At 42.5% G+C, this 21,327-nt stretch overlaps 1 protein-coding gene across 4 annotated transcripts in view; it reads left to right on the top strand.

Annotated features, from left to right (window-relative positions):
- Positions 1–21,327, top strand: part of tmem175 (transmembrane protein 175) — an 80,019-nt gene that overhangs the window by 17,569 nt on the left and 41,123 nt on the right. For 3 of the 4 annotated variants that reach the window (XM_069926071.1, XM_069926070.1, XM_069926073.1), the window contains 2 exons: positions 11,250–11,347; positions 11,675–11,726. The exons of the other annotated variant lie outside the window; for it this stretch is intronic. In XM_069926071.1, the coding sequence (XP_069782172.1) occupies positions 11,250–11,347; positions 11,675–11,726 (150 nt within the window). The remainder of the gene's footprint in view (positions 1–11,249; positions 11,348–11,674; positions 11,727–21,327) is intronic. 4 annotated transcript variants of the gene reach the window in all.

The raw sequence follows: 21,327 nt of genomic DNA, 5'->3' as shown, positions 1-21,327 counted from the left end.
ATTCTCTAACGCCTCCCTGACTACAGCTGGCAGCCCGCTCGTTACTGCAGACTTAAATAGTGTAGTCTGCAAGGGTTCTGTGGCTGGGTGTACTCCTGCTTTATCCGTCCAACTCTCCTTACACTGACTCAAAAAGGTCAAGATCTCCTCATCCTCTGACTCCTTTTGTCTATTGTGAGGAGTGGGGGTGGTGTGATCCTCTGACATTCCTACCGAGAAAGCATTCCCAAGTGTCTGTTCTTGCTCTCTCTCATTTGTTTTTTCCAGTCCATACTAGTTTCCCTTACTTTACATACATCATTCTGTATTTCCTTTGTTAACTCCTTCATTTCCTCCACCCTTTCCTGCATAACTCTCTTAAGTCTCTCCTTCGCCCTCTGGAGTTCGTGACCTGCTAATTCAGTGACATTCACTATTCCCTCATTTATCTGCATCGTTGGCATCTGGGGAATCGGATAAGGTGGTGGCAATGTCTCTGGTAACTTTGGATATAGCGGGGCTGATGGCTTAACCTCCCCCGTCATCTCCTCCCCCGTTTTCTCCTTTGTGATAGGGGATGCCTTTTTAGTAGCATGCTGAAGGTTCGCTTCCACAGCCATGCAAGCCAATGTCATATTATGTAAATCTGCCCTTCTCTGTTCCTTCGCTTCCTTCTGCTGTTTAAGCCTTCTTCTATTCCAGATAGATCCTTGTCCCTTTGCCTCATGTTCCTGTACCTCCTTTGCCGCTTCCCTCTCGGCTTCTCCCAAGTACATTACAAGCCAAATCTTTTCAAACCCTAGCGGTACCTTCCCCTGACGCTGCAGCTCTTTCCATATCTGTTCGTACCGTTTCATAGCTTGTACCTCCTCTCCCTTCGGTAATCCTCCCAGTAATTGATTCCTTGTTCTTTCCCACTGTCGGTTTACAGATGGGGGAACCCATCTGTCTTCCCCGAACTTTTGCCATGCATCCCCACTTACTCCTTCCATCTTACGTTCTGATTTTTAACCCTTCCGACTTCGCACTTCAATGAGTCTCTCCCCTGGTAGGATTTTGCCACCCTGCAATCTACTTCGACCCTTCACACGTTATTATAAACACCCGCGGCACACTGTACACAATCCTTAACCAATAACTATTACCCAAGATATAGAATCCTTAAACAAATACTTATTATACACTACTATGATACACGATCCTTAAACGAATACTTATTATACACTACTAAACCAAATAACTATAACACAATGTACCTTATTCTATTTGGCCAAGTGTCTAAACTTATATCTCGAGATCTCTACTAGGGGCTTCTAACCCCGTTTTCTACAGGGGACTCTAACCCCCGTTACCTACAGGGGACTCTAACCCCCGTTCCTTACAGGGGACTCTAAACCCCGTTACCTACAGGGGACTCTAACCCCCATTCCTTACAGGGGACTCTAACCCCCATTACCTACAGGGGACTCTAACCCCCGTTCCTTACAGGTGACTCTAACCCCCGTTCCTTACAGGTGACTCTAACCCCCGTTACCTACAGGGGCCTCTAACCCCTGAAACTTTATTCCTTGGCTTCTACTAGGACTTTTGCAGAGTAGTGACAACACACAATTTTATCGTTGCCAATAGCAGAACTTCGTTTAAACGGGCGTCTGCTTAACTTCTTTTGTTGAGTTGCCCCTTGTTGTTATCACCACACCACAATCAACCGCTGTGTCGTCTTTTTCTCTTCCGTCACTTCTCCATCTTCATCACGTCGGGGTCATCAAATTGTCGGACTCTGGCTTTACCCTACCCTCAATTTAGTCTATGTGTCGTCTGAGTCCAGCGTGCTCATTGAATGAAGTGATAGGAGAAGGTATTCGGTTCAACAATCAGTTTATTACACAGCACAAGAATAAAGCTTAACAGAGCTCTGGTTCAGTCGTTAGTTCATAGGTCACCTGCACAGTGAGCTATTCCCCAAGACTGACCTCTGCTGTCCAGTCTCTACAGTTTATATAGCTCAACCTTATCATATAGAACAAAAGTTGGCTTCCTTTGCTAGATTTCTTGCATAAGATTTATCACAAGTAATTTCCTGCTCTGCAGATATCTGGGGTGTAGAGCTCCCATCTTAATCCTCAAGGCCAGAATATCCTGTTGTTTTGATCAGAAATCAATTCATACCCCAGATATTTCTAATTATTTCTTTGTTCTCATTTGGCCATGTTCTTCTGTTCTACTCAACACCTCCTTCTGCCTTCTTACTGAGTTATTCCATTCTCTTTGTTTCTGACAGTCTCTGTCAGGATTCTCTTTGTTCTTGTCTGGCCATCGTCTCCTGTGCTAATCAACACCTTTTGCCTTAACCTTCCTACTAAATTGTTTCATACATATTCTCTCTTTTGTATTTGGGGAGCAGGCAATTCTAAACCTACTGTAATCAGCCAACTTTGCTACATACTGTGGCTGCCCCTTACTTACATTACTCTTTCCCTTCACCATGAGGTAAATATTAAATTGTTACATAGTACTGGATTCATGTATACAAAATGAATAGTACATAAGCATATATTCTACATATTTTCTATGATTAATTAACCCCTATATTCCAACACCGGTGCCTTATAAAGTCTTAACATCACATCACCTCCATTCTTCTTGAAATGAATGCCAGCATTGCATTGCCTTCTTCACCTCTGACTCATCATGCAAGTTTACCTTCAGACTATCCTGTATGAGGTCTCCCAGGTCCCTTTTCATCTAGGTTTTTGTAATTTTCTCCCCATTTTAAAAAACAACTCCCTGTTTATTTCTTCTACCAAAGTGCATGACCATACACTTTCCGATATTGTGTTTCATTTGTCATTCTCCTAATGTGTCAAAGTCCTTCTGCAGCCTCCCCATTTTCTCAAACCTGAGCATTTTCAATTTTCTCCCAATTTATAAAATAATCTGTCCATTTATTTCTTCTACCAAAGTGCATGACTGTGTACTTTCCAACATTTATTTAATTTGCCACTTCTCTGCCCAGTTTCCTAACCTGTTGAAGTTCTTCTGCAGCCTCCCCGTTTTCTCAAACCTACCTGCTTTTCCATCTATCTTCATATCATATGCAAATTTGGCCACAACATCATTCATTCCACAATGCTTAAATCATTGATATACAACATGGAGAGTGATGAAATTAAAACCTACACTAAGGTCCTGAATTTAAATAAAGGGAATTATGATGGTATGAGACGGGAGTTGAGTAAGATTGATTGGGTGGTGTTTATGGGGGAGTTGACTGTGGATAGACAATGGAAAGCATTCACAGATCTAATGGAGAAATTGCAAAAATCGTTTATACCGGTTTGACATAAAAATAAACCAAAAAAGGTGACTCAACTGTGGATAACTTGGGAAATTAGAGACAGCATTGGGTCCAAAGAGAGAGCATATCAATTGGCCAAAAAAAAGTACCGCAAACGAAAACTGGGAGCAGTTCAAAATGCAGCAAAGGAGGACAAAGGGATTAATCAAGAGAGCAAAAATAAATTACGAAAGTAAGCTTGCGGCAAATATAAAAACCGACTGCAAAAGCTTTTATAAATATGTCAAGAGGAAAAGATTGGTGAAATCCAGAGTAGGTCCTTTGCAGTCGGAATCAGGGGAATATATAATGGGGAATAAGGAAATGGCAGACCAATTAAATTCTTACTTTAGTTCTGTTTTTACAAGAGAGGATACAAATAACATCCCAAGGATGTTGGGAAACATAGAGACTAATGCAAGGGAGGAACTGAAAGAAATCAGTATCTCTAAGGACATGGTCTTGGGGAAATTGATGGGATTAGAGGCAGATAAATCCCAAGGGCCTGATAATCTACATCCTAGGGTACTCAAGGAAGTGGCCATTCAGATAGCAGATGCTTTAAGAATTATTTTCCAGAACTCGATAGACTCAGGATCAGTACCCATGGATTGGAGGGTAGCTAATGTTACCCCACTATTTAAAAAGGGGGGTAGAGAAAAAGCGGGGAATTATCGGCCGGTGAGCCTTACATCAGTAGTGGGCAAAATGATGGAATCCATTATTAAGGATGTAATAAGAAATCTCTTGGTGCCTGCCACATTGACCACCGCCAGTGGGCTGATAACGCCTCAAACCGTGCATCTTGGCGCCTCACAGTTTGGCGGGCAGCAACCTCCTTTGAAGAAGACCGCAGAGCCCACCTCACTGACAAAAGGCAAAGGAGGAAAAACCCAACACCCAACCCCAACCAACCAATTTTCCCCTGCAACCGTGTCTGCCTGTCCCGCATCGGACTTGTCAGCCACAAACGAGCTTGCAGCTGACGTGGACTTTTTACCCCCTCCATAAATCTTCGTCCGCGAAGCCAAGCCAAAGAATAGCGGAGCATATGACTAGCAGAGAAGGGATCGGATGGAGTCAACATGGATTTACAAATGGTAAATCGTGCTTGACAAATCTATTGGAATTCTTTGAGATGGTGACAGGTAAAATAGATGGGGGAGAGCCAGTGGATGTGGTGTACCTGGACTTTCAAAAGACCTTCGATAAGGTCCCGCATAAACGACTGGCTTACAAAATCAAGGCTCATGGGATTGGGGGCAAAGTATTGATGTGGATTGAGAACTGGCTGGCAGGTAGAAGACAGAGAGTTGGGATAAATGGCTCGTTTTCTGAGTGGGGTGCCACAGGGATCTGTACTGGGACTCCAGCTGTTCACAATTTACATTAATGATCTGGATGAGGGGATTGAATGTAATATCTCCAAATTTGCAGATGACACTAAGCTAGGAGGGGTTGTGTGCACGGAAGAGGGGGTCAGGAAGCTCCAGATAAATTGAGGGACTGGGCAGATACATGGCAAATGCACTACAATGTGGATAAATGTGAGGTTATCTACTTTGGTAATAAAAACCGGAGGGCAGATTACTATTTTAATGGCAATAGATTAAGAGATGGGGAAGTGCAGAGAGACCTAGGGGTACTTGTACATCAGTCTCTGAAGGCGAGCATGCAGGTACAGCAGGCGGTTAAAAAGGCAAATGGTATGTTGGCCTTCATATCAAGAGGGTTTGAGTATAGGAACAAGGGTACCTTACTGCAGCTGTACAGGGCCTTGGTGAGACCCCACCTGGAGTATTGTGTGCAGTTTTGATCACCTTATCTAAGGAAGGATGTTCTTGCAATGGGGGGAGTGCAGAGGCGAATCACCAGGCTGATACCTGGAACGGCAGGAATGACTTCTGAGGAAAGATTGCGCAAATTGGGATTGTACTCGCTGGAGTTTAGAAGATTGAGAGGGGATCTCATAGAGACATAAAATTCTGGCAGGACTGGACAGAATGGATGCAGATGGGATGTTTCCAAGGATGGGAAAATCCAGAACCCAGGGCCATGGTTTGAGGATAATAGGCAAACCATTTAGGACCGAGATGAGGAGGAATTTCTTGACCCAGAGGGTGGTGAATCTGTGGAATTCATTGCCACAGAGGGCAGTAGAGGCAGGTTCATTAAATATATTTAAGAGGGAATTAGATATATTTCTTCACTATAAAGGTTACGGAGAGAAGGCGGGGACGGGGTACTGAACTTTAAGATCAGCCATGATCTCGTTGAATGGCGGAGCAGGCTCGAAGGGTCGAATGACCTACTCCTGCTCCTATCTTCTATGTTTCTATGTTTCTAACATAAAAAGAAATGACCCGAAATCTAACCCCTGTGGAATACCACTAGTCACTGGCAACAAACAAGAATATGATCCCTGTATTCTGATTTTGTGCTTCTCCTTTAGCCTTTTTGTTACTTCTTCAAAGAATTACAATAGGTTTGTCAAGAAAGATTTTCCCTTCAGGCCTATCTCGTCATGTGCCTCCATTGACTCTGTTATCTCATCCTTAACAATCAGCTCCAACACTTTCCTAACCCCCCTAATATCAGGTTAACCAGCCTATAATTTCCTTTTTGCTGCCTCCCTTCCTTCTTGGACAGCAGAAAATTTGCCGTTTTCTAGTCCTCTGGAACCTTGCATAAACTATTGATTCCTGAAGGATCATTACTAATGGCTCCACAATCTCTATTGCTATATCTTTCAGAACCCGAGGATGCAATCAATCTAGATTGGGAGACTTGCCTCCTTTAGACCATTCAGCTTTCTAAGCAGCTTCATTCTTGTAACTGTACTCACTTCCCTTCCCTGACATCCTTAATTTACTGTCATGAACATGTCTTGAAATTCGTTGTTTTGTGGCAGCATCACACGTGAAAAATTGTCATAAATAACATTTTATCAAAAATAAATAAATTAGTGCAAAGGAAGAAAAAAGTGAAGTAGTGTCTGTGATTCATTGCCCATTCAGAAATCTGATTGATGGCAGAGGGAAAGAAGCTGATTTTGTACTGTTGGCTCTTCATCTCATTCTCCTGTACCTCCTTCCTGATGGTAGCAGTGAAAAGAGGGCATGAGGGTCCTTAAGGATAGAAGCTGACTTCTTGAGACACCGTCTCTTGTAGATGTCCTTAATGGAGTGAAGACTGATGCCCATGATGGCACTGGCCGAGTTCACAACTCTGTAGTCTTTTCCTGTGCTGTGCATTAGCATCTCCATACCATACAGTGATGCAACAAGTCAGAATGCTCTCCACAGTACAGCTGTAGAAATTTGAACGTTTTTGGTGTGACATTACTAAATCTCTCCTAACACCACATGAAGTATAGCTGCTGTATCATTGCAACACCATGGAAGCCCCAGAATAGATCTTCGGAGATGTTGACACCCAGGAATTTGAAGTTCTTAACCCTTTCCACTGCTGTCCTCTTGTTGAGGACTGGTTTGTGTTCTGATTTCCCAAGGCCACAATCAGTACCTTAATTTTGCTAACATTAAGCGCAAAGTTGTTGTGACACCACTCAATCTATCTCTCTCCTGAATACTTCCTCATTGCCATCTCTAATTCTGCTGATGACATTGGTGTCATCGGCAGATTTGTAGATGGGATTTGAATTGTGCCTAGCTATACAGTCATGGGTTTAGATAGAATGGAGCAGTTGGCCTAGTATACATTCTTGAGATGCACCTGTGTTGAGTGTCAGTGAGGAAGAGACATTGTTTCCAATTCATACCAACCGTAGTCTTCCAATGAGGAAGTCAAGGATCCAGTTGCAGAAGGAGGTGCAGAAGCCCAGGTCTTGAAGATTGCTGACCAGTACTGAGGGTGTGATGACATTGAAGGGCACACTGCTAATGTCTTCCAAAGCAATGACTGATGCAAAATACTCATTTAGCTCCTCTGCTATCTGCTTGTCTCCCATTAATATTTCTCCAGCATCATTTTCTAGTGATCCTATATCTACTCTCACCATTCTTTTATTCCACATACCATGTATTTCAGTGAAACCCTAAAAATTTTATCAAAATGTGGGGGTTGACTCATACGCCAGATATACTTTTGAGACCTTGACATATAAGTCAATGCTGGAAGCAGCTCTGCTCTGCTGGGCCCCTCCATAACAACTCCTACCTGAGACCCTGAGGTCGCCGTCGCCACTCCTGCCTGGTAGGCCGAGACCACGATTTCGCCGCACCAGCTCTGTGGACCGACGCTGCTCCTGCCCGGTAGGCCGAAGTTTTTTTTTCACTTACTTAATTTACAGCTTTGTTTCTTGCAATTGGGGTGTTTTAAAAAGTTTTCTTGGGAGGCCCAGACAGCCCGAAAAATAGGAGTCAACTTATTTGCCTGATATACCATAAAACCCTTAAAAGTAGGCTGAAAAATGGGGGTTAACCTTTACGCCAGTTGACGGTCAACCAGTTTACCTATCTCGGCTGCACCATTTCATCAGATGCAAGGATCGACAATGAGATAGACAACAGACTCGCCAAGGCAAATAGCGCCTTTGGAAGACTACACAAAAGAGTCTGGAAAAACAACCAACTGAAAAACCTCACAAAGATAAGCGTATACAGAGCCGTTGTCATACCCACACTCCTGTTCGGCTCCGAATCATGGGTCCTCTACCGGCACCACCTACGGCTCCTAGAACGCTTCCACCAGCGTTGTCTCCGCTCCATCCTCAACATCCATTGGAGCGCTCACACCCCTAACGTCGAGGTACTCGAGATGGCAGAGGTTGACAGCATCGAGTCCACGCTGCTGAAGATCCAGCTGCGCTGGATGGGTCACGTCTCCAGAATGGAGGACCATCGCCTTCCCAAGATCATATTATATGGCGAGCTCTCCACTGGCCACCGTGACAGAGGTGCACCAAAGAAAAGGTACAAGGACTGCCTAAAGAAATCTCTTGGTGCCTGCCACATTGACCACCGCCAGTGGGCTGATAACGCCTCAAACCGTGCATCTTGGCGCCTCACAGTTTGGCGGGCAGCAGCCTCCTTTGAAGAAGACCGCAGAACCCACCTCACTGACAAAAGGCAAAGGAGGAAAAACCCAACACCCAACCCCAACCAACCAATTTTCCCTTGCAACCGCTGCAATCGTGTCTGCCTGTCCCGCATCGGACTGGTCAGCCACAAACGAGCCTGCAGCTGACGTGGACTTTTTACCCCCTCCATAAATCTTCGTCCGCGAAGCCAAGCCAAAGAAAGAGAAGAAGAAGATTAGTTGACTTATACTCTGAAATACACGGTACTTGAAGAAACTTTTTGTATCCCCTCCTATTATTTGCTCGTCTACTTTCATACTTCATCTTTTCCTTTCTTGTGAGATTTTTAGTTCCCTTTTGCAAATTTTTGAAAACATTTAAATCCTCGATCTTCCCACTTTTTTTTTGCTTCCTATGTCAACCACAGTTATGAGATTTTTCCATTTGAATATATGCCTCTGCCATCCTCCCTATTAGCGCTCGCTTCCAATCTACTTTGGTGAGTTCCTCTCTCATGCACTGTAATTTCCTTTACTTCACTGAAATGCTGACACATTGACTTTAGTTTCTCTTTGTTAAATTTCAAATTGAAGTCATTCATATTGTGATCACTGCCCCCTCAGGTTTCTTTTACCCTAAGTGCTCTAATTGCCTCAGGTGCATTGCACAACAACCAATCATAGGCATATCTAGGGTGTGGCAGCCAGGGCACGTGCCACTTGAAGGGGAGGGCGTCACTGTCTTCACCTCGCCCTAGTCCCAGCCGTTCATTCCCCCCCCATCTAACTCCCATCGTGGGAGTGGTGGATGCACAGTGTTGATTTTAATTGTTTACCAGATTTCAGTGCAGATCAGAAATACCAGCTGTTTGTATTGTCAGTGAAGACTCACCCTCAACTCGTGATAGGTGACAGACAGTTCAAGGCACAATGAAAACCACCATGAAATGTTGAGCTTTGTTGGCGGTGGGGTTAAACTTGTTGGCTCTCTTTTTCTCAACATCTGGTTTCAGGGGACCCATAAAGTGCCAAACCAAACTGCACAAAGGCACAAAATTAAACTGTACCAAGTTTAATGGCAACAGAACAGTCAGGATGCCCCGTTCCTACCTGGTCTATTACATCTGAGCTACAAGGGATGACAAGTTTTCTTTTGCTATTTCCACATGGGAATTTGGTATTTTGAAAACATAAATGATGTCGTTAGGAGTGTAGTGCTGCCAGAGCACCTCACCGGGCTGCTCCTGCACCTTGCGACAGTGGCTCAATGTGGGAGCAATGAGCGTCTTCATTATCCATAATCCAGTACCAGAGAAATACAGAGCGATTCCAGCTGCATGGGGGATTATAGGTAACAAAGACAGCCATTGATCCTGCATTGAGCCAGCCGTCAGCTACCACTGCTTGCTCCTCGGCGCTGAGAATCACCTTTCCACCGAAGGTAAGAGAGGGTGCCCATGGGGATGGTGACAGCCACTCAACACCTTTAACTTTGGCTGCTGCACTCTGGCCTGGGGTATGACATTCGCTGGTTTCATTCAGCGAATGCAGGCCTTTGAGGTAGGCAGAGCGTTTTTATTTAAATTGAAATGACTCCTGTTTTTTAAGGTGTAGATTATTTTCCAATATCTTAATCTATCCAACATAATGTTGGATATGACTATTTTAGGGTTCTACAGTGGCGAGGACAGGTAGGGAAGCCGAATGGATGGCGTGGTGGTGGTGAGGGATGGTTGCGGGGTGAAGGGTTGAAGTAAATAAATTTTAACGGGGGGAGGGATAAGCAATTTCAGTGCTTGCCATAGGCACTATTTTCCCTAGATTCGCCACTGCACACATTACTGTACAGCCGATCCCCTAGTGGGCTCATCAACAAGCTGCTCTTAAAATCCATCTCATAGTCCAGTGGTTCTCAACCTTTTTCTTTCCATTCACATACCACTATTCCATCAGTGCTCTGTGATTAGTAAGGATTGCTTAAGGTGGGATGTAAGTGGGAACGGAAGGTTGAGAATAACTGCTCTAGACTCGATTGTTACTGAAATATTTTGCTTGAGAAAAATTGTCATTGACCCATTTCCTTTGGAGTTCTGAAACCATGCACAAAACGAGTCAATTAGGGACGATTAAAACAGTGGTTTTCAAACTTTTCTTTCCACCCACATACACCTTTAAGTAATCCCTTACTAATCACAGAGCACCTATGGCATAGGGAATACTTAAAGTGATATGTGAGTGGAAAGAAAAAGGTTGAGAACCACTGTCGTAGTCATTCTACAAATTCTCTCCTTAGAGATCAAGTCTCAACCTGGTTTTCCCAATCTATTTGTATGTTAAAATCTTCCATGACTACCATAATATTACCCTTCTGACAAGCCTTTTCTATTTGCTGCTATACTTTGTCATCTGTTTTTAACTGCCAACAGTGTTCTTTTACCTGTGCCAGCACTTAACTCCACCCACAATGATTCTATATCTTCTTATCCTATGTCACCTCACCACCCCCTCCCCCCCCTGCTTACTTTCCTATCCTTTTGATACCCTGTATCCTTGGTCATTCTACTCCCAGTGACATCCAACTGTTTGTCTCGACTTTGTGATGTCCGCAACATCTTACCTACCAATTTGTATCTTTGTTTTAAAAATTTTGTAACTATACTTCATATCAAATAGAAGTTCATTTGAATGTGATTAAAATGTTTACATTGCCATTAAGATGCTCCATGTAAGGTATGCCTAATGTGGTGAAAAATCTTCGATTTGAAACCTTAACTCGACGCCACAGATATTGCCTGACTTACTGAGTTTCCCAGCATTTTCTGACTTTAAGCCTTGTAATATTTGTATTCACTTTAATTAATATCACGTAACATCATTATATTTTCTAATACAGGAACTGGAGGAAAGTCTGCAGCAACTTCTTACAACCAAAATAGCTGTTTACATTATGACATTTTTAATAGTGACTGTTGCCTGGGGATCGCATGTCAGGTAAATAAGACCATAAGACTATAAGAAATAGGAGAAGAAGTAAGACATTCAGCCTGTTGAATCTGCTCTGCCAAATCTTGTGTTTAGTGCTGCATTTAAGTGCTATCTTAAAGTAGAAACAAATTATTGCGCAAAGCAGATGGCCATTGTTGAGTGCACAATATCTTGTTACTGGATGTTACATGAAACAATATTGCACTGATTATTCAAGTCACTGAGTTATATTCATATGATCATTTTCTGAATGGAAATAATTTCTTGTTTACAGATTTAAAAATATATTGCATTTGAAAATAAATTAGTTTTAAGTATCTATCACTTCTATAGATTGTTCCAAGTGATTGAACAAATAGATGATATTCTTGCCCTCCTCAATTTGGTGAGTATAAAATGTTTGTGACACTCTACCTTGGAATATCTCATAAATGAAAATAACTACTGTAGAGGAGAACTTGTCATTGGTTGGATCCATTTAATGTAAATTCGAGATAAAAGTTTTTTCTAGTGTGATGGTTGACTTCGTAACTTTGGTATTACATATGATGTAAGATATAGTACATTGCTATAGGTTTCATGTTGCTTTCTAATAATGATGTGTAATTAATGCCACAGACATGAGAAAGACTCCAGTTTGAATCCTCTAACTCTGCTGAGTTAGTTGATTGATAGTAATATTAAGGGCATTACTGTTGGTCCCAGCATTTCTGGTTAAGGAACGTCAACTAAATTATTCTGCTGTTCCTCTCTATCGAACTACTAGAACCCAGCATTTCTGGTTAAGGAACGTCAACTAAATTATTCTGCCTTTCCTCTCTATCGAACTACTAGAAAAGGTTTGTGATGTAGATTTCATGGTCAATATCAGCTTACATTACCTACGCCTAAAAAGCTCTGCAAAGATGCTCAAAGCATTCCACCTTGAAGAAATATTTAGGACAAGAATTTGTCATAATCAACATGCTGCTTTGTTAGAGAAACAAGTACCAACCCCTTCTATCCAAGTACAGAACAAAGATGTGGTTGTTATTCATAGTGTGATAGATCCTAGTGAATAATGGACTGTCCACCCCCTTAATTTTGGTCCATCATCTCTATTGAACTGGCCTCCAAATGGCAATAACAACAGAAATAATACTGGAAAAAATCAACACCAAAGGACAGAAAAAAAAAGAAAGCTTTTCTCACTTTAATGCCTGACAACTCCTCACAGTGCTTGACCTGACTTGAAGTTCTGTTATTAGTACCTGTAATGAGACTGTTCTCTGCCAGAAAACAGCTTGATTTGACTTGGAGAGTTAGGAATTAATTACTTCTAATCACATATATTGTTGGAGTGGAGTCATCATATCTCAAAGGAACAAAAAAGTACAGAGCCACAGGCATACTATATGCATCTGAAGGCTGGCAAGAAAGTCATGACCTAAAAAGAACAGGTGAGGGTAAAATGTAGGAGATCCAGCAATCATGCAATAATTACAGCCCAAGCAGCCAAGAAACCATTCAGCTAAAGCACAAGAGACTGGAAACTGGAGACAGGACACAAAAGACAGGAGATAAAAGACAGGAGACAGGAGACAAAAGACAGGAGAGCTTATTGAGGATAAAGACATAGTCAGGATTCACTGAAAGCAGGCCAGAAGATCTCCTCAGCTAACATCTGTCACTGATGGAAGATTCCTAACTCTATTGCACACCAGATTATGTGCCGTAGACCTGATGCCCTCCCAGCCAGTTAAGAGCTTGAAAGGGTAATAAAATACAGCAAAGGCTGGATAAAATTAAAATCTGCTGATAGCTTAACATGTGACAGAGATGTACTTCTACATGAATTCATGACTTAATCTCACTCATCAGGGGGAGAAGAAACCATGCCAAGTATTGCACCAATTTCTGCAATTGCAATGGGATCTCTCCCCTGCCCAACACAGGCAAAGCCATTGCAGTCATTGCCTCCCAGTCACCAAAGAATTTCTACCATCTTGCAGATTCGTCCATCAAGACATAAAATGTATGTCAAATCCAATGAAACATAGAGTGAAGCCCTAAACAATATGTGTAGAGTAAAACATAAAAGTCTGCAGATACAGTGATTGAAGTAAAAACACAATGCTGGAGAAACTCAACAGGTCAAACAGCATATTTTATACAGCATATTTTATACATAACCAATATTTTGAGCTTGAGCCCTTCATCAAGGTACAAGCAAAATGTAGGCAGGTGCCTGAATGAACTGATTTGGGTGTGGGGTGGGGGGGGGGGGTGGGGGAGAGAGAGGCAGGGGGAGGAGCACAGGCCCACAAGCAAGAGGAAATAGGTGGATAAGGGAGGGAGTGCACCAATATAGGTATCCTTTTTTAATTCCCCACTAGTTTTTGACTCCATCAACTATGGAATTATGAGAAATTACTTTAAAATTCTCTTATCCCCAGAACCTAGTTATAATTTCATGTATGCTACACAATGACATGCAGCCAAGATTCCAACCAATTCCAGGTCATCTCCACATCGGTTCCCAGTGCAGACATGGGTCGAGTAAGGTTACGTGAATGCAAAGCCTATTCATCTTCCTTTCTACATTACTGCAAAGGGTCACCATATTGCACTTCATAACCAATGCATTTTCTGCTGGCGTGAGCCAACAAGATGAAACAGATGAATCTTTGCCTTCTCCTGACAATGATGAAGATAACCCATAAGATCTCAGGGATAGTCAACGTGGCTTTGTGAGAAACAGGCAATGCTTCACAAACCTAATGGAGTTATTCAAGGAGATGACAAAGGAAATTTATGAAGGTAAGGCAGTTGATGTGATGTACATAGATTTTAGTAAAGCATTTGACAAGGTCCCCCATGGAAGCCTCATTCAGAAAGTCATGAGGAATGGGATCTATAGAACCTTGGCTGCTTGAATTCAAAACTAGCTTATCTGCAGAAAGCCATGGATAGTTGCAGATGAAACATAAACTGCCTCCAAGTAAGTGGCTACTGGTGTTCCATAGGGATCTGTTCTGGGACCAATGCTCTTTGTGATTTTTATAAATGACTTAGATGAAGAAGTGGAGGGGTGGATCAGTATGTTTGAAGATGGTACAAAGTGGAGTTGAAGAGTAGAAGGCTGTCGTAGGTTACAACAAGATATAGACAGGATGCAGGGGTGGGCAGGGAAGTTCAGATGGAGATGGAGTTTAGATGGGGATATATGTGAAGTTACGCACCATGGAAAGTCAAAGTTGAAGGGGGTTAATGGTGGTTAATGGCGGGATTCTTAACAGCATAGAGCAGACATTCTCAACAGGGGCTTGTTTTCTTTTCTCCTCACATAACATAAATATATGTAGTCTTTAGGAGAGATATATGGAAGAAACAAAAACTTGACTGTTTCATAGACAAAGAGCCCCATAAACTTTGTTTAGAGTCTGGAGTTGGTGGCGGGGTGGGGGGCGGGGGGGGGGGGGTGGTGTGGGCTATAGCCTAAAAAGATTGCAAATGGCTGGTACAGAGGAACAGAAATATGTTGTGGCCCAGCTCCATAAATCCCTCAATGTTGCCATGCAAGTTGATAGGGTGTCTTAGAAGGCTTTCATTAGTTGGGGATTGAGTTCAAGAGCCATGAGGTAATGTAGCAGCTCTATAAAATTCTTGTTAGACCACACTTGGAATTTTGGGTTCAGTTCTGGTCACCTCATTACAGGGAGGATGTAGATCCTTTAGAGAGGGTGCTGAGGAGATTTGAGAACAAATATGTCTTATGAAGCAACCTTGACAGTGATACGACTTTTCTCTCTGGAGAGAGGAAGGATAAGAGGTGATTTCATATAAAATTATTAAGGGCTTAAACAGAGTGGACAGCCAGCACCTTTTTCCCGGGGCAGCCATAGCAAATACCAGAGGATATGGATTTAAGGTGATTGGAGGAAAGTTTAGGAGAGATGTCAGGGCTTACATTTTTTTTTACACACACAGAGTGGTTAGTGCCTGGAATATATTGCTGGGATGGTGGTGGAGGCTGGTACCATGGGGACATTCAAAATACTCTTAGACATGGACATAGATGTAAGAAAAATAGGGTTATGGGTTTGAGGAAGGGAAAAATTAGATTGTGGTAGAGTGGGTTTACGTAGGTCGGCACAACATTGTGAGCTGAAGGACCTGTACTATGATGTAATGTTCTATAAGACCACACGATGGCGGAGCAGAAATCAGCCATTTGGATCAATGAGTCTGCTTCGCCATTTGAAACAAGGTTGATGTGCATAGAACATAGAGTACTACAGCACAGTGCAGGCCTTGCGACCCATATATTTGTTTGAAAAAGAGTATTAATCGTAACCCTCTATTTTTCTTTCATCCATGTATCTAAGAGTCTCTTAAATGCCCCGAATGTTTCAGCCTCCACCACCATCCCCGGCAAGGCATTCCAGACACCTACAACTCTCTGTGCAAAAGACTTAACCTCTGATGTCTCCCCAAAACTTCCCTCCCTTAACTTTGTTCCTGCCCTGGGAAAAAAGCACTGGCTGTCCACCCTATCCATTCCTCTCATAATCTTGTAGACCTCTATCAAGTCTCCTCTCATCCTTCTACGCTCCAAAGAGAAAAGTCCCAGCTCTGCTAACCTTGCCTCAAAAGACCTGTTTTCCAATCCAAGTAACATCCTGGTAAATCTCCTCTGCACCCTCTCCATAGCTTCCACATCCTTCCTATAATGAGGTGACCAGAACTGAACACAATACTCTGTGTGTTCTTACCAGAGATTTGTATTTTTCCTTTCAACACCATTCTCCTGTTGCCTTTTAGATCTTTACTAATCAAGAACCTATCTTCCTCTGATTTAAATCTACCAATAACTGGGCATCCATAGCTGTCTGTGCAAAAATATTCCACAAATTCACCACCCTCTGGCTGAAGAGATCTTTATCGCTGTTCTAAGGGGATGGGCTATTATTCTGAAGCTTTTCCTCCAGACCTAGACTCTCCCACTACTGGAAACATCTTCTCCATGTCCACTCTATCCAGTACTTTCAATATTTGGAATGTTTCAATAAGTTTTCCCCTCATATTTTAAAATTCCAGTGAGTACAAGCCCAGGGCTCTCAAATGCTCCTCATATATTAATCTCTCATCCGCGGCATCATTCTCTAAAACCTCCTCTGGACTCTCTCCAATGCCAGCACATTCTTCCTTGGATATGGGACCCTAAACCTCTCACAATATTTCCAATGCAGTCTGACCAATGCCTCATAAAGCCTCCGCATTGCATCCTTCCTTTTATGTTCTTTTATAAGCATTTGTGCATGAGCAGCACAGCTAACATAGCGGTTCGAGCACCAGTGACCCAGATTCAAATCTGGCGCTACCTGTAAGGAATTTGTATGTTCTTCCCGTGTACATTTTCCTCCGGGTGCTCCAGTTTCATCTTACCCTGCAAAATGTACAGGGATTGTAGGTTGATTGGTGTACGTGGGCCAGAAGGGTCAGTTATTGTTCAAACATGATGCAGTTCGAGTGGCCTTCAGCCATTGTGAGCATTTTGTTCATTAGCTCAGAGGGGGATCTATTTCCCAACCCATCCAGATGCATGACTTGGTACCCCTGTTCGCATTGGGACAGGCCGAAGGTTCTCAACAGTAGGGCTTTAAAAGCTGTATATTTACCCTCCTCTGGTGGCATACGAATAAAGTCGTCCACTCTGCTGGCCACCGTGTAGCAGAATTTAGTGGATTCAGCTGTATGTTGAACTGGGCTTCTGACTGGCCAAAACACAACCAGGGTCTGAGAGGCCAGAAGGCTGGCAATTTTAATGACACACCATTCAATGTTGCTGCATCCATATATGGTCCAAAGTCGTTTGGACCTTCAGGGTCACCAATTGTAGCGAGGAGCTAATGGAAAAATACACAGACACCACTGTGGCTGGAGCAAGAATTATTTAATTTTGAAAATGGCACCACTTTTAAGTCACTTTCCGTCCCAAACTTCTCAGCTGGAAGTGATATCATTACATCATTCCAGCATGATGATCGTGTGTTTGCGCGATCGCGGTACCGGTACCATTACACGTTGCTGGTGCTGCTACATCCTAGTCCTCTGGGTTATACACTTGCTCAACATCAATGGTAATTATTCATATGAAAATAATTCTGGCTCATGGGCTGGAGGGCCTCTTACCATGCTGTATGTCTCAATTTTTAAAAAAGCAACTAAAAACATAATTTGACATGGAGAAGATGAAATCTGCTCAATCCAGAGGGAAAGCAATGTGTTTGATTGATTCTTCACCTGCCACTGGAAACAGTGATTCCCTTCACCTCTGGTACAACATGGCATGCATTATGCTATTTACAAACTTCATCCCAACAATGTTTCTTTGATGGTACAAATTTTAAAAATAAACTTTTGGAGGACCAGGAACAACCAACTAATAGTTCCGTAGTGGAGAGCTCAAAGTTGCTCAGATTCCACGTAAGAAATGACCTATCCTGGACACACATCTCCTCACTTGTCAGGAAGGCTCAATAGCGACTGTTCAAATTTATGATAATCCAATTGTACAAGTACAACCCAATGAAACAGCGTTCTCCCGTCCTCAGTGCAAAACATGCAAACACACAACCAGACATGCAGTACATATTCAGGACATATATCATGTTGATCAGGGTGGATTGACCTCCAATTCAATGCTTTACAGCAATCATACTACATTATGATGCAGCCGGCCAGGACACTCGACAGAGCTCCTGTAGAAGGTTGTTATGATGTGGCCAGTAACTTGGCCTACTTCAGTCTTCTCAGGAAGTGAAGCCGCCTTTGCGCCTTCTTGACAGGTGAGTAGATGTGTGTCCAGGATAGGTCACTTTTTAAGAGGATTTTAAGGAGCTTGGTGCTCTCTGGTCTCTCGACTACCAAGTTATTAATGTGAGGTGGAGGGTGATTGTTCCTGGTCCTTGTGAAGTCCACAATCATTTCCCTCACCTTGTCCACATTGAGACTCGGGTCGTTATCGCACCATATCACGAGATTTTTCACCTCTTTCATGTGACTCATTATTGATGATGAGGCCAACTAGTCTTGTGTCATCTGCAAACTTGATGACTGTTGGAACTGGATCTGGTGTTGCAGTCATGGGTCAGTAGCTCGAATAGGAGTGGACTGAACACTTCTCAGTGTACATGTTCCCAAAGCATATAAAAGGGCAAGGATCATTGCTGCTTGTTATACTAGAGCTTGGTGCCAATTTTGAGGTTTTAGTCTTCAGTCTTTTCCTTGATTGGTTGAAGCTCATGATGCCACGTAAAGACATTGGCGAATTTTATCATTTATACCTGTCAGTGATATTGAAATTGATCAACATTTTAGGGTTTCATCATGAATCTTCATTGCTGTTGAGCAGTGTTGTACAGCAGGATAGGTGTGGTGTAGGACTTCTTATGTAATGGAAGACCTACTTTGTATGCTAAAGTAAGAAATTAACAGTGGCTTGGAGCTCAGCCCACAGTTGTGCGCATGCACATACTCTGCATGCTGTAAATTGTTGATTGATTGAGGTTGGGATAAATCACCTGGACCAGATGAACTATATCCCAGGTCTCTGAAGGAGGAAACTAAAGTGATTATGGGAGCATTAGTAGAGTTCTTTCAAGAATTATTGACCTACAACCCCTGATACATTTTGAAGGGTGGGAGGAAACTGGAGGAAACCCACACGGACAATGGTAGGATGTACAAACTCCTTACAGACAGCATGGGATTCTAGCCCCATCCCGGTCGCTAGTGCTGTAACAGCATTGCGCAAACTGGTACGCTGACTGTGTCGACAGGTTGTTGCACATGAGGCTGCTAAAGCATGGTGTTACTGAAAAGGTGCTAGCATGGATAGAAAATTAATTGACTAGCATAAGACAAAAGTGATAAAGGGGGCCTTTTATGGTTGGCTGCTGGTGATGTGGTGTTCCGCAGGGTTTGGTGCTTGGTCCACTACTTTTCATGTGATATTTTAATGTCTGGATAACAGAACTGATGTAAATCGTGAAAATCTATAGACACCCTAGTTGAAGTAAAAACACAAAATGCGGGAGAAGCTCAGCAGGTTAGTGTCCTTTATGCAGCAAAGATAAAAATACATAACCGATGTTTCAGGCTTCATCAAGGTAAGAATGCCGGCAGACGTCTGAACAAAATGATTGGGGGGAGGGAGTTGGCAAAGGTGGAGAGGGGAGAGAGGGGACAGCAGCATTGAGGGGGAGGAAGAGATGGCTGGGTGGGTAAGGAGGAAGGGAGGGGATAACTGGAAAGACAAGAAAGTGAGAAGGAAAAGAAAAGGCAAGCAAATTTAGCAGAAAGCAGAGAAGTCAATAGGCCTTTTTATAGTGAAAAAAAAAGCAAATGTAAATACACTCAGAGGTGGAGCAAGGTCACTTTGTTGCCTTCTCTTCATCAAAGAGACTGAGGACGGATTGGGAGATTGCTTCACTGAGCACCTTCCATTTGTCTGCATCAGTGACTGGGATCTCCCAGTGGCCAACCATTTCAATTCTGTGCCTCACTCACATTCGCACATGTCCGTCCATGGCCACCAAGACTACCTGTAAATTGGAGGAACAACACTTGACATCTTGGCATTCTCCAATCGGATGGCATTAACATCAACTTGTCCAGTTCAAACCTCTCCATTCTCCGTCCTTTACCTTTCCCCTTGTCTTGTTTCCCTTTGCTCTCCACCCCTTCCCTCTCTATTCACAGAGCCATCCCTCCTCCTGCTTGCTGCTGTGCTCTCCCTCCTACTACCTCCTGCCTTTGCTCCTCCCTCTACCTCTCCCCCCCCACCATTTTGTTTGGGCACCTGTTGACATTTTTCCATACCTTGATGAAGGGCTCAAGCTATTTTAGACATGTAGACTTTAGTGTTTTACTCCCGAAATGTTGGTTATATATCTTTATCTTTGCTATATAAAATACACTGTTTGACCTGTTGAGTTTCTCCAGTATTGTGTTTTTACTTCAACCATGGTGTCTGCACTTTCGTGTTTTCAAAGACTGGCCACTGTGATAACATTAGTTTATTTAGGAGAAGATTGGGGAATAAAATACAAAGGAGAGAGCATAATTTTTGTTTCATCTTGTATTTCTATGTACGAGTTCTTAGAAAACACATGGATGAAGGAAAAGGTTCTTTACTTTAAAGTTTTTTTTAAAATTTTTTATTTTTCACACCATAAATCACAATAGCCATGATATACACTTTTTCTTTTCCACACATTTACAGTGACTTTTTCTCCCCCCCCCCTCCCTCCTCCCAAGCCACCCCCCCACCCCCCCCCTCTCATCCATTTTAGGTATACAATCTAGGTTGCATTAATTCAGTCAAACAATGTTGTCATTCAACAAAAATACACCAGAAATTCTACTGAGTCCATTCTTTTCTTTTCTTCTCCTTCCATCAACTTAGGTAATGTTTGTTCCCGGTAGGTTTTCGCTATTGTATTTAATGTAAGGCTCCCATACTTGTTCGAATATTTCAATATTATTTCTTAAACTATATGTTATTTTTTCTAATGGAATACATTTATTCATTTCTATATACCATTGTTGTATTTTCAAATTACTTTAAAGTTGATGTAAACAGCACCATGAAGCATGCCACGAGGCTAAAAGCCTCCATTGCAGATCTTGCATACTGCAGTCTCTCCTTCTGTGTCTGCCTCTGCTGGCAGCCAAGTCTAATCAAACAGGAACTATATCCTTAAGGCCTTGCTAGTAGCAAATGCAACCATGATCACTATCATTACATCTCTCTTTCTTAAAACAAAAGTAGCTTTCTTTTAACTAACATGTTTTCTTTGTATAACTCTATAATTTTAACTTTAACACCAGGAACTTACATTTTCATTATTATCGACATTATTAACATTTTTTAAACATGTTTTGTGTTCACATTTACATACACTAAAACTTGAAGAACGAACAAGATAGCACTAATTCAT

Source organism: Narcine bancroftii, chromosome 3 (assembly GCF_036971445.1).
Source record: "Narcine bancroftii isolate sNarBan1 chromosome 3, sNarBan1.hap1, whole genome shotgun sequence".
Lineage (NCBI taxonomy): Eukaryota > Metazoa > Chordata > Chondrichthyes > Torpediniformes > Narcinidae > Narcine > Narcine bancroftii.
Note: the sequence above shows the minus strand (reverse complement) of the source record. Positions and strands in the feature narration are given on the sequence as shown.